General features: G+C 49.9%; 1 protein-coding gene across 1 annotated transcript in view; it reads right to left on the bottom strand.

The window, feature by feature from the left end:
* The window catches only part of LOC310784499 (regulator of G-protein signaling 3-like), a gene marked incomplete at both ends in the record, with an annotated part of 100,558 nt that overhangs the window by 33,833 nt on the left and 53,118 nt on the right, over window positions 1-13,607 (bottom strand). Inside the window, 6 exons of the mRNA XM_083645484.1 lie at window positions 3,033-3,175; window positions 3,310-3,526; window positions 6,240-6,365; window positions 9,494-9,588; window positions 9,935-10,046; window positions 10,713-10,796. Coding sequence (XP_083501610.1) covers window positions 3,033-3,175; window positions 3,310-3,526; window positions 6,240-6,365; window positions 9,494-9,588; window positions 9,935-10,046; window positions 10,713-10,796 — 777 coding nt within the window. The remainder of the gene's footprint in view (window positions 1-3,032; window positions 3,176-3,309; window positions 3,527-6,239; window positions 6,366-9,493; window positions 9,589-9,934; window positions 10,047-10,712; window positions 10,797-13,607) is intronic.

The following is a 13,607-nucleotide window of genomic DNA, read 5'->3' as shown; positions in this document are numbered from 1 at the left end:
CAGTTAAGTCAGCTCTTGAGGAGTGGCGCCATTGGCCATTGGCTTTATCCCACTTCCTAAGCTCCCGTCCTCCAAGGAGACGGCGGACCTCTTGGTTTTACACGTGTACCGGGCACATGGCATTCCGTCTGACATTGTGTCCGATCGGGGGCCCCAGTTCATTTCTCAGGTTTGGAAGGCCTTCTGTTTGGCTCTTGGCACGACTGTCAGCCTCTCGTCGGGTTATCACCCGCAGACTAATGGCCAAGCCGAGAGGGTCAACCAGGAGTTGGAGACCATGCTGCGTTGCACCACAGCTGCTGACCCCTCCCACTGGAGTTCCCAGTTGCCGTGGGTTGAGTACGCCCACAACACGCACCCCAACGCCTCTTCCGGCATGTCTCCCTTTGAGTGCTGCTTCGGTTTTCAGCCCCCCTTGTTCCCCTTCCAGGAGGAGGAGGTTGCGGTGCCTTCCATGCAGGCACATTTGCGCCGTTGCCGTCGCACGTGGAAGAGGGCTCGCGCATCGCTATTGCGTTCCTCTGCCGGGACGCAAGTCCAGGCTAACCGCCGCCGCACACCGGCCCCAGCCTATGCGCCGGGCCAGAGGGTGTGGCTCTCGTCTCGGAACGTTCCCTTGAAGGTTGAGTCAAGGAAGCTTGCGCCCCGTTTTATCGGGCCTTTTGCTATTGAGCGGGTTGTGAACCCTGCGGCTGTCCGCTTGATTCTACCTGCTTCTCTCCGTCGCATCAACCATACCTTCCACGTATCCCAGGTCAAGCCGGTGCACTCTAGTCCCTTGTGCCCTCCTGCGGCGCCCCCCCCGCCGCCTCGGTTAATCGACGACCACCCTGCCTACACGGTCCGGCGGCTGTTGGACAGGCGACGCAGGGGTCGTGGGTTTCAATATCTGGTGGATTGGGAGGGGTACGGCCCCGAGGAACGCAGTTGGGTTCCCCGCCGGTTCATCCTTGACGCTGCGCTCATTCGGGATTTCCTTGCGTCTGATCGGGCGCCGGGTGGCGCCCGTAGAGGGGGGGGTACTGTTAGATGATGTCATCATTCCTACTATGATGTCATCGATCTCTGATGATGTCGCAAACGGTAGTGATGTCATAGCACAGGTGATGTCATGTTCGGATCTATAAAGGCCCGTTCCGGCAGGTCCTCTCTAGTGATTCATAAACTAAACTAAGATCACGTCAATCAACCTCTGCAACCGTTCCCAACCTCGAACAGTGCAGACCTAGCTATCAAGTCCCACAACCTCCCTACTCATCGAGACTTCAGTTACCGAGAGTGTCTTGGCCATCAACTACCCGCGAATAGATCCACATGTCTTACACCGATCCTGACAGTATTCTTCACACACCACCCCAAAAGCCATATATATTGTTTAAAAGCTGAAAAAAGTGTTTTAGGGGTAAGTTACACTTTAAGAGATAACATTTACTATCATCAATTTGCTGACGACACAGCTCTACATATGCACCTTTTTCACAGAGGTCATTTTGTGTCTAAAAGGCAGGAAGTAAGCACAACATTAATGAGGGTTTCCAACTTCCAATCCATTTAGGTGTTCCAGTGCTGGGGCCTTCCTTCATGTTTTGCTTTGTGATCTAACTGCTATTTGCACCCAAATAGCCGATGTGACTATTCACACCCGGGTGTAAATGGGTTATGTGGCTATTTACACCCCAATTCAGAAAATGATTAGAATGTATTTTATATTTAAAATTTTAAATATACTGTAACTAAATGTTTCTAGAGTACAGGGCCTAAAATTTATTTTGCAAATAAATATGCTTCTTGAAGGAATTAATCCAGGACAGCAGTAAAGCAATAAGTTTGACATTTAAATTGTATTGCCTGCACAAACGTTTCAGGCCAGATGCCCTTCTTCAGTGTGCTTAGTGAGTCAGTCACACACAGGTGACGCTTACAGCAGCTCCCAAAAAACCCCATGACATCACCAGCCAATAAATACAAAGAATAAATATGTAGGCTATATATTTTTACACTACAAATTAGCTTATTTTCTTCGTCTTCCACTTCATTTGATACATAATCACATTATTGTACATAAATTTTTTTTATCCAGGACTAAGCCCAGAAAACAGGTATAGGACATAAAGGGACAAATTGAATCCAGAACAATCTCAAGAAAGTTATAAAAAGCAAGATAAACATAACTCCTCATTGAGTCCCCTTTTTTTTTTTTTTTTTTTTTTTTAAGATTCAGATGCAGGTGTCACTAATGAAGCATTTTCAATAATGGACTTTTTTCAAAGAAGAGAGATATTTTATTAAAAATATAAAATCTCCCTCTTGCTTCTCAAAAATGTACGAGCCTCCACTGCTGCAAACTACAGTTACATTATATAACCGGCACCAGGAGTTTACCGGTATCCACCTGTTGTTACCTCTACCAATGGCCAACGAGTTGGCCGGGAGGTTATGTTTTCGGCCACGTTTGTCTGTCCCTTTGTTTGGTGGCAGGATATCTTAAAATATTATGAACGGATTTGCACAAAACATGGTTGAAACATAGAACATGGGCCCATGTTAATCAGTTCTCAGTTAGATCACATCGATTCTATGTGATCTAACTGAGAACTGATTAACTTTCAACACCCACTGGCCAAAAGGGGGCATGGCCAATCACAAAAAGGCGATAAATGCCCACACGCCTTCATGTTTGTAGAAAGGTTATTCCTGTGCCATGGAAGAACTTATTCACTTTCCACGCCCACTGGCCAAAAGAAGACATGCTAATGGACATGGCCAATCACAAAAATGTGCTTAAAGGCCAACTCCAGTCAGTTTCTCTACCTTTGAAATGTTTGGTGTTCCATGTCAAACACGCATGAGTGTATAATCGCACGCCATCGTTTGTCAAGCCTCTCGCCTTCATTATACTGTTTGTCTGCGCCCAGGGGCGTCATGCAAGCCACAAATCTGAGGGGGCATTTTTGGGTGTGTGTTTTTGTGTTTTTGTTTGTGTCGCATAATACAATACATCGAAAACTCAACACTAATGAGTAAATGATCACCTGCAGGCCGGTAGGAGCTGAACTCCTCTTCATCGTCTTCATCACTCTCCTCCTCTTCCTCTGTGGGGGCGGGACTTGTTGTGTGGTGGCGCCCCCCCCCTCAGGCTCTCTGAGGTCTCGGAGGCACTCTCCCCCTCCCCCTGCTGCCGTGAGCTGGGGGGAGGGGGCGGGGCCAGAGGGGAGGGGAGAAGGCGAGGGGGGGAGGAGGACGTGCAGGAGAGGAGGGAGGAGAAGGGAGGCGGGGGAGAGGAGGAGAAGGGGGAGTAAGGGGGGTCACAGGAGGAGTAGGGTGAGGACGGCCGGGGGGTGGGGTCAAAGAGGGAGGCGTAGGGCGAGGAGGGCTGGGGGGCGGGGTCAGAGAGGGAGGCGTAGGATGAGGAGGGCCGGGGGGCGGGGTCACAGGAGGAGTAGGAGGAGTAAGGAGAGGAGGAGCGATAAGGAAAATCAGACGGACAGAGAGAGAGTAGGCCCAACTCTGACTGAAGATCTGAGAGCTGAAGAGAGGAGAGGGGAGGAGAGAGGAGAGGAGAGGAGAGGGGAGGAGAGAGGAGAGGAGAGAGGAGAGGGGAGGAGAGAGGAGAGGAGAGGAGAGGGGAGGAGAGAGGAGAGAGGAGAGGGGAGGAGAGAGGAGAGGGGAGGAGAGGAGAGGGAGGAGAGAGGAGGGGAGAGGAGAGGAGAGGGGAGGAGAGAGGAGAGGAGAGAGGAGGAGAGAGGAGAGGAGAGGGGAGGGGAGGAGAGAGGAGAGGGGAGGAGAGAGGAGAGGACATGAGAGAGGAGAGGAGAGAGGAGAGGAGAGGGGAGGAGAGAGCAGAGGGGAGGAGAGGAGGGGAGGGGAGAGGAGAGGAGAGGAGAGAGGAGAGGGGAGGAGAGAGGAGAGGAGAGGGGAGGAGAGAGGAGAGGAGAGAGGAGGAGAGGGGAGGAGAGAGGAGAGGGGAGGAGAGAGGAGAGGAGAGAGGAAAGGAGAGGAGAGAGGAGAGGAGAGGAGAGGGGAGGAGAGAGGAGAGGAGAGGGGAGGAGAGAGGAGAGGAGAGGAGAGGAGAGGGGAGGAGAGTAGAAGGGAGGAGAGAGGAGAGGGGAGGAGAGAGAGGAGGAGAGGAGAGGAGAGAGGAGAGGAGAGAGGAGAGGAGAGGGGAGGAGAGAGGAGAGGGGAGGAGAGTAGAGGGGAGGAGAGAGGGGAGGGGAGGAGAGAGGAGAGGAGAGGAGAGGGGAGAGGAGAGAGGAGAGGAGAGGAGAGAGGAGAGGAGAGAGGGGAGGAGAGAGGAGGAGAGTAGAGGGGAGGAGAGAGGTGAGGGGAGGAGAGAGGGGAGGGGAGGAGAGAGGAGAGGAGAGGGGAGAGGAGAGGGGAGGGGAGGAGAGAGGAGAGGGGCGGAGAGGAGAGGAGAGAGGAGAGGAGGGGAGAGGAGAGGGGAGGAGAGAGGAGAGAGGAGAGGAGAGGGGAGGAGAGAGGAGAGGAGAGGGGAGGAGAGAGGAGAGGAGAGAGGAGGAGAGGGGAGGAGAGAGGAGAGGGGAGGAGAGAGGAGAGGAGAGAGGAAAGGAGAGGAGAGAGGAGAGGAGAGGAGAGGGGAGGAGAGAGGAGAGGAGAGGGGAGGAGAGAGGAGAGGAGAGGAGAGGGGAGGAGAGTAGAAGGGAGGAGAGAGGAGAGGGGAGGAGAGAGGAGAGGAGAGGTGAGGAGAGGGGAGAGGAGAGGAGAGAGGAGAGGAGAGGAGAGGAGAGGGGAGGAGAGAGGAGAGGGGAGGAGAGTAGAGGGGAGGAGAGAGGGGAGGGGAGGAGAGAGGAGAGGAGAGGAGAGGGGAGAGGAGAGAGGGGAGGAGAGAGGAGAGGAGAGGAGAGAGGAGAGGAGAGAGGAGAGGAGAGAGGGGAGGAGAGAGGAGGAGAGTAGAGGGGAGGAGAGAGGGGAGGGGAGGAGAGAGGAGAGGAGAGGGGAGGAGAGAGGAGAGGAGAGAGGAGAGGGGAGGGGAGGAGAGAGGAGAGGGGCGGAGAGGAGAGGAGAGAGGAGAGGGGAGGAGAGAGGAGAGGAGAGGGGAGGGGAGGAGAGGAGAGGGGAGGAGAGAGGAGAGGAGAGGGGAGGGGAGAGGAGAGGAGAGGAGAGGGGAGGAGAGAGGAGGAGAGAGGAGAGGAGAGGGGAGGAGAGGGGAGGAGAGAGGAGAGGAGATGAGAGAGGAGAGGAGAGAGGAGAGGAGAGGGGAGGAGAGAGGAGAGGGGAGGAGAGGAGGGGAGGGGAGAGGAGAGAGGAGAGGAGAGAGGAGAGGAGAGAGGAGGAGAGGGGAGGAGAGAGGAGAGGGGAGGAGAGAGGAAAGGAGAGGAGAGAGGAGAGGAGAGGGGAGGAGAGAGGAGAGGAGAGGAGAGAGGAGAGGAGGGGGGAGGAGAGAGGAGAGGAGAGGGGAGGAGAGTAGAAGGGAGGAGAGAGGAGAGGGGAGGAGAGAGGAGAGGAGAGGGGAGAGGAGAGGAGAGGGGAGGAGAGAGGAGAGGATAGAGGAGAGGAGAGAGGAGAGGGGAGGAGAGTAGAGGGGAGGAGAGATGGGAGGGGAGGAGAGAGGAGAGGAGAGGAGAGGGGAGGAGAGAGGAGAGGAGAGGGGAGGAGAGAGGAGAGGAGAGAGGAGAGGGGAGGAGAGAGGGGAGGAGAGGAGAGAGGAGAGGAGAGGGGAGGAGAGAGGAGAGGAGAGGAGAGGGGAGGAGAGAGGAGAGGAGAGAGGAGAGGAGAGGAGAGGGGAGGAGAGAGGAGAGGAGAGGAGAGGAGAGAGGAGAGGAGAGAGGAGAGGAGAGGGGAGGAGAGAAGAGAGGAGAGAGGAGAGGAGAGGGGAGGAGAGAGGAGAGGAGAGGGGAGGAGAGGAGAGGGGAGAGGAGAGGAGAGAGGAGGAGAGAGGAGAGGAGAGGGGAGGAGAGAGGAGAGGAGAGGAGAGGAGAGGAGAGGGGAGGAGAGAGGAGAGGAGAGGAGAGGAGAGGGGAGGAGAGAGGAGTTAGTTCATGTTCTCATCACATTGTTTCCATAATATTCATAACTACCAGACGATGCTAAGGCGACGGGAAAGTCGCTCATCCCGGCCGCAACTGTTCTCATCCTTGGCACCACAATAGTGGAACAAGCTCCGCCCCCCTCTGTCAGAATGGCCGAGTCACTGCCCCCTGCATGTGTGCGTGCGTGTGTGCATGTGTGTGTGCGTGTGTGCGTGTGTGCATGCGTGTGTGTGTGTGTGCGTGTGTGTGTACCTGCTGGCTGTGTCCGTTCTCCATGGTGACCAGCTGTCTCTGGATGTTGTCACGGAGACAAAGGTGGACCCTGTTCTTCTGCTCCAGGCTGAAGGCCTCCAGACTGAACACACAGCGCCACTCACCCTGCACACACACACACAGGGAGAGCTGCAGGGGCATGCACGCTACTGCACACACACGCACACATGCACACACACACACACACACACACACACACACACACACACACACACACACACACACACACGCACAGAGGAAGTAGGGGAGAGTGGGGTAAGTCTTCACATAGGTTGTCTCAGTGGCTATTTCCAAGTCATAGCCTATGTCTAATTACAAAAAAGCAGTGACATGTCATGGGGTTAGTTTGGCCAAGATGTCAAGTCTTATTTCACCAGTAATAACTCTTTCTTCCAGTAAATTATTCAAAATGTAAAAAATCCGTTTTTAGAGAAGATCTTAATCTATGTAGAAAAATTCATAAACTTTGCTATGTTTATGCGCCCACAATACTCCAATATTTTCGAACTCCTAAAACGGAGACTTTTGTAGTGACCCTGCCAGTAGCAAGCCCGGGGCTGTCTGGAGCTGGGCTGTCAGCGAGCGCCTGGTGGCCCTGGGCTGTCTGGAGCTGGGCTGTCAGCGAGCGCCTGGTGGCCGGGCTAGCCACGGAGCCTAGTCAGGCCTAGCCCGAAGAAGCAACGTGGACACTTTTCCACGCTGCGGACCCACCATCTACAGGGAGAACCACTCGGGTTGCGTGCATTGCCAGAGTCAAGACGGACCAGACCCAGGCAGCAGGGGGCTGGCTTTGCGGACATGGAATGTCACCTCTCCAGGGCTTAAAATTCGGCACGGTTATTGCGGGAATCCTGCACATTTTACCGAATTCCCGCATATTTTCAATTTAGAAAGGGGGAGTAATCCCGCAATGGTTTGCGCAGACCGATCTATGCAAGCGAAACGGCTGTCTGTCTGACCCACTGAGCACAGACTGTAGAAAGAGATGCAGGATAGCCAAGCGAATGTGATTGGATGAACATTTGACACTAGGCCAATCAGAGGCAGAGAGGGGCGGGCTTTGCCTAGCCTTTGCCATCATGGGGAAAAAAGGAAAAAAATATCGCGTCCCTCAGTCCTCTCTTGACATCAACGCTCCTCTGCTGGTTTCTCGGTGGATAGCCTACAGACAGCTGCTTGCAAACATGATAGATCGCTGGCTAAAAAGGAAAACTAGTCCTCAGAAGGGGGACCCGCTCAGAAAAATCAAACGTGACAAGTCGAACAACAAGGCACTTCTAGCTGAAACGTCAACACCGTGTAACATCAGTGTCAGTGATGTTTAGCGTTACGTTATTGATGATGAAGAATCTGATATCGATAATGACATTAATTATTAACGTTAATCCTCCTTATGCCGAGTGCCAGTGATGTCAACGATGTTGTCGCACTCTCACACTCATAAAGCAGCCGTGAAAATCTGGTGGAAGCATTTTCAATAAAAAGTGAAACGACACACAGATGGTTTATAGTCACTTCAATAGAACTCTCCCCAATGCTAAATTCGAACAGGTTTAGTTGCCAGTAATGAGAGTAAGAAAGGCAGATGTAGTGAGCAAAGATGGATGATTTAATATTCCATAGCTCTGACCTAACCAAATCAAACTGACATCACTATTGTGAACACAAAACAAAGAACACTTCTGATATGATATTAGTGTTTTAGTAGAGTGTATCAGTCAATACAACAAAATAAAGGCTTTCATAGAACCAAAAGCCTATGGCTTAGTCTGCAGAAAAAACACGACAAAAGCCATAGTAATTTAGACTCAGGTGTGCTACTTCCTTTTTTAAATACAAAAATGTGAAATTACAGTATTATCGCTTATTGGACAGGAGAAGCAGGTATTTGTCGTTATACTATCGCCTGAAAAAATCCCCCCCAAAATCTATAAATCCCCCCCATCTGAAGAACATAAGGGGGGACTTCCCCCTAGTTTGCAAAGTGAATTTTAAGCCCTGCCTCTCTATATTTTGTTCAAATTGCCATCTTTGATAACTATACTTTTGCCAACTTTGTACTTGTACCTGTCACTTTGCCTTCCTAACTTTGTTGTCTGCCACACTTGGCTGTTAATAATCTGTCCATCTTGTATATGTTGTAAATGTATTTGTATTTATTGTGTTGTCTATATAACTCATGTAACTTGTGCACCAACCACTGTACACCAAGTCACTTTCCTTGTATGTGCAAACATACTATGGCCGAATAAAATAATTCTGATTCTGGGGGAGCCTGGCTGAGTGCCACTGCGCTGGACTTTAACCCGGTGGACGAGAGCGTCGCCTCCTTACACCATGGGGTTATGGAGGGGGGGACTCAGTTGTGCACCGGACAGCAGTTCAGAGTATTCTGCCTTCTTGGAGATCCTGGATGGAGTCCTGCATGAGGCTCTGGTAGGGGACTCATAATTCTACTTGGATACTTCAATGCACACATGGGCAATGATGGGGAAATTTGGAGGGGTGTGATTGGGAAGAATGGCCTCCCTGATCTGAACCTGGGTGCTGTTCTGTTCATGGACTTATGTGCTAGTCATGGACTGGCCATAGCAAACATGTTCCAGCATAAGGATGCTTATACAGTAAGTGTACATGGTACCTTAGGCCGACAGTCAATGATGGATTTTGTTATCATGTCATCTGACCTGAGGCCACATGTCCACTCTCGGGGGAAGAGAGGGGCAGTGCTGTCAACTGATCACCACCTGGTGGTGAGCTGGGTCAGATGGTGGGGGAAACCTCTGGACAGACCTGGCAAGCCCAAACGTGTAGTGTGGGTGAACTGGAAACGTCTGTCGAAGGCCCTGTCCAGATGACCTTCAACTCCTACCTCCTGGGACAGTGCAGAAGGAGTGGCAGACAGGGGTTGTGGTTCCCCGGTTTACAAAGGGTGACCAGAGGATGTGTGCTAATTACAGGTGTATCACATTACTCAGCCACCCTGGGAAAGTCTACTCCAAGGTGCTGGAAAGGAGGGTCTGGCTGATAGTCGGACCTTGGATTGAAGAAGAACAATGCAGAGTCCGTCCTGGTCATGGAACAACGGACCAGTTATTTCCAATCGCAAGGATCCTGGAGGGAGACTGGGAGTATGCCTATCTGGTCTATATGTGTTTTGTGGATTTGGTCGGAAAATGCTTATCTCCCCCTGGAAGATACTGTGGGAGGTGAGGGCCCTCCAGTCTCTGTACCCCCAAAGTGAGAGCTGTGTCCTGATTCTTGGACCTGTTCTCAGTGGCTGTTGGCATCTGCCAGAGCTGTGCTTTGTCACCTATCCTGTTGTGACCTTCATGGACAGGATTTTGAGTCGTAGTGGTGGAGGGGTTTCAGTTTGGTCGGCTGAGGATTGGGTGAGTGCTTTTTGCAGATGACGTAGTCCTGATGACATAATCGGTCTGGGACCTTCAGCACTGCATCGGTTTGCAGCCGAGTGTGAAGCGGCTGGGATGAGGATCAACACGCTGAAGCCATGGTTCTCAGCAGGAAACTGGTGGATTGTCTATTCCAGGTAGGGAACAAGTTCTTACCCCAAGTGAAGGAGTTCAAGTATCTCGGGTCTTGTTCTCGAGTGAGGGGATGAGTGGAGTTGTGTGTGTGTGTGTGTGTGTGTGTGTGTGTGTGTGTGTGTGTACCCTCTCGGAGCCGTGTTGTGTTCAGGTACAGTGGACTCTGTAGGACATTGCAGCGTCCAGCCTCATCCTCTCTGGTCAGCAGCAGGAGGTCACTGTAGATCAACACCGTGACCTGCAGGCGGTAGCACACGCACGCACACGCACACACACACACACGCACACGCACACACACACACACACGCACGCACACACACACACACACACACACACACACACACACACACACACACACACACACACACATACACACACACACACACACACACACACACACATTCATGGAATTTGTTTGGTTAATTGTAGATTTCCATTCCAGCAATTTCCCTTCTAATCAATAAATGAGTAAAGCATTTGGTCTATTCAAACTCTACTCTTCCACCACAGATGTGTAGCACCCACCTGCGTGATGTACGAGAACGCTCAACACACATCAGCTATGACAGTGGAGAATTGAGGACTGAATGTGGCAATTAAGTAACAAGGAATGCTTAGGTGGCCATAACGGAAGGCCTGTGTGGGAATTTAACACATTAAACTGGGCTAAATAAAGCTATTAGTTTATTTAATTACCCTTATTGTGAAGGTTTTAAAGATAAAAAAAATCTAATTTCTCCTCTGATTTGATTTCTGCTTTGTCCGTCTGTCGATCCCTTGAAACTCACTTGCTCTGTGTGTGTGTGTGTGTGTGTGTGTGTGTGTGTGTGTGTGTGTGTGTGTGTGTGTGTGTGTGTGTGCGTGCGTGCGCGTGCGTGCATGCGCGTGCATGTGTGTGAGTGACCTTGGCAGGCAGCAGGTGGTTCTGGTGAAGGATCATTTCTTCTGACAGCAGCAGAGTTCTGTCTGGACTGCAGAGGTCCAGAGGCTGCAACCAGTAAGCAACAGATAAACAACAACAACAACAACAACAACAACAACAACAACAACAACATGGATGCCTAAATAACATAATAATAATATAATAATAAATAATAATCCATCCACATACAAAAATTGAGGCAAAATACCCCAAAGCCAAATTGACAACATTTCCCCCCCAAAGTATTTGCATGCATCAGAATCAGAATCAGAATCAGAATCAGAAAAACGTTATTGATCCTCGAGGGGAAATTGAGTCATGCTAATGCTACAGAATCAGAATCAGAATCAGAACCACTTTTATTGCCACAGAATGCAAGATTACATACGAGGGGGGTGGGGGGGGCAATAGAATGCCAGGATAGTGTCACATGTCACATGATCCCCGACCCAGCGATCATGTGACACTATCCTGGCATTCTATTGGCTGTGGATTTCTGACAGGATTGTTGCACAACAAATCTGAGAAGAGAAGAGATCCAAGAGCAGAAGTTTCAAGAGCGCACAGAAGCAGTTTGAAGGGGGAGGGGAGGACATTTGCATGCAGGTTTGAGTGCGAACAGAGGAAATGTAAGTGTGAGCAGGGGATTTTTGAGTGCGAGTGCAGGAAATCTGTCCAAGCAGAAAACTTTTGAGTGTGAGCGTACTGTTTGAGGACAAGCAGAGCAAATTTAAGCACAGGCAGGGTCCAAAATCTGAACATGAAATTGATAAATCATGCTCTCAAATTGCTTGAACGACTTCTTGCATTTAGATAGATAAATAATTCCAAATATGTTTCGGTATGCCTGGAATTCGCACTGAGAAACGTTCCGCGGTCTCTTGAGTCCAAAATAAAATGCGTAAATCTGCGTTATTTTTTCTGTAATTAATTAATCTAAGTTAAATCTAAGTCCCAGCCCTAGTCGGAATATTTTGAATAAAATCAGAACAAACAAATTTTCATTTTTAAATCAAGTTGTGTGTTTTTCTGCAATGTCTTGGGACATGCGCATATCGATACCAATACCAATACCAATACCAACACCAACACCAACACCAATACCAATACCGATACCTTACATACACAACACAATACCGGGCCAGAGTCCCAGCAAACTAGATTTGAAGGCCGCGTAGCAGCCTGATAATCTAGTATTGTTAAATGTCACTTTTACAAACCATGCGATTTCATTTCATGAATGGAGAGTTAGGTTGTAGGTTACAATTGTTTCTGCACGCCATGCTTTTCTCTCATATATCTTACTGCATCACAGTGTGGAGCCAGGCCCCTCTGACTCTGGCGCTTTCACACCGACTTGAAAGCCGCCAAATGCATGGAAAATAGGATCCGCGCCTCCGATGTGAAAGTTTTGAACGCGCGTTGGTGGGTAATTGTTGTACGCCTTTTGTCCCGCGAGCCGACCTAGTCTCAGCGCCAGGTTAGCAGGTACCCGCCTCCACTTGAAAGCGTAGGAGCAGCAAGCCGGAACAGTGCGAATGCTCAGCTCATTCATAAAAAAATTACAGGGGAAATCACCTCATGCAGCAAGAAAGACAGTGAAAGTAAAAAAAAGTAGCCTATACAATCATGCGCCAGGAGGAATGCTCCGTGCCTGTAAGTAGGTTAGGCTTTATGCTCAAACGATGTTGACATTAGTAGCCTAGGTAAAATTAACGGATATAATAATACTCTTCAGAGGACTATAGCTGTCTGTGGCGAGTTGGTCTGAGGATATTCCCTCTGGAAAGCAGCTCCAGAACTGCAATCTGTCTAGCTAGCCACTTGTGCATTCCCTTACAAAAACTACTAACGTTATAGTAGTCATGTGCATTTATAGCCTATACTATTCCCCCGACGAACGTTATGCAGACTGCAGCTGTTTGATATGCGGGCGTCGTCTTTCAGAACGGCCCCTAATTAGGCTACTTGATGGGAATCATTTGCTTTACAAAAAACTGGAACCAAAAGATAAGAATTAGCCTTGTAGCCTACCTAATAGGCTACATGATGGTGCGTCTGTGATGCATAAAGTCGATCAGATGAATATTGAAAGCCTTGTTACCATGCTGCATGTGGACAACACTTTCCTGTTTTATCAGTTTGATCCTTAACGAGCGCAGCTTTATCAGCTTGATCCTTAACAACCGCAGCTGCACCTCGTTGGCTGGCGTACATCAGCGATGTTTGGTTGTTGAATGAATTCATTCATCATACAGTAGCCTAGGGCCTAGGCTACTGTATGATGAATTAATTAATATTTTCATAGGTTAGTGTAGCCTAGGCCCTAGGCTACACTAACCTATGAAAATATTAATTTGGGCGAGGAGCTGGGTGGAAATGCCTCCGCTCGCCTTTCAATCCGGGAGCGGTGGCTGTCACTTGAAAGCACACCCCAGGACGGGAATGTGGCGGTGCTGCTTGGCTGTGTGTGAAAGCAATTTCTGTGGCGAGACTGCCGGTTTTGCGGGCCTTTTGAACTGCAATTTTGCGCGATCTGTGTGTGAAAACGGCTGTGATTCAACCGGTTGCCTCTTTATATAAGCAAGCTCTAAAAATAATGGCAAAAAAACAATGTGCTGGCATCACTGCCATAAACTGAAGCAGTATAACCTGCTCAGTTTTGATAACTTCTTAAAATTGTCTTCTCTTAACTCATTCTCTGCCAAAGACGTACTCGGACGTACTTTTTACAATGGCGTTCTGTGCCAAAGACGTACTCGGACGTACTTTCATGTTTTGCTTGTTTACATTAGATCAGACCCTTTCCCAGCCTGTGACATTGTTTCAAGTCAAACTGATAAAAGGAACCCGCTAAATCACGTTTAGTATTTATAG

The sequence above is a fragment of the Poromitra crassiceps genome (genome assembly GCF_964638095.1).
Source record: "Poromitra crassiceps genome assembly, chromosome: 10".
In the NCBI taxonomy this organism is placed as follows: Eukaryota; Metazoa; Chordata; class Actinopteri; order Beryciformes; family Melamphaidae; genus Poromitra; species Poromitra crassiceps.
The sequence above is the reverse complement of the archived record's forward strand: the minus strand, read 5'-3'. Positions and strand labels throughout refer to the sequence as shown.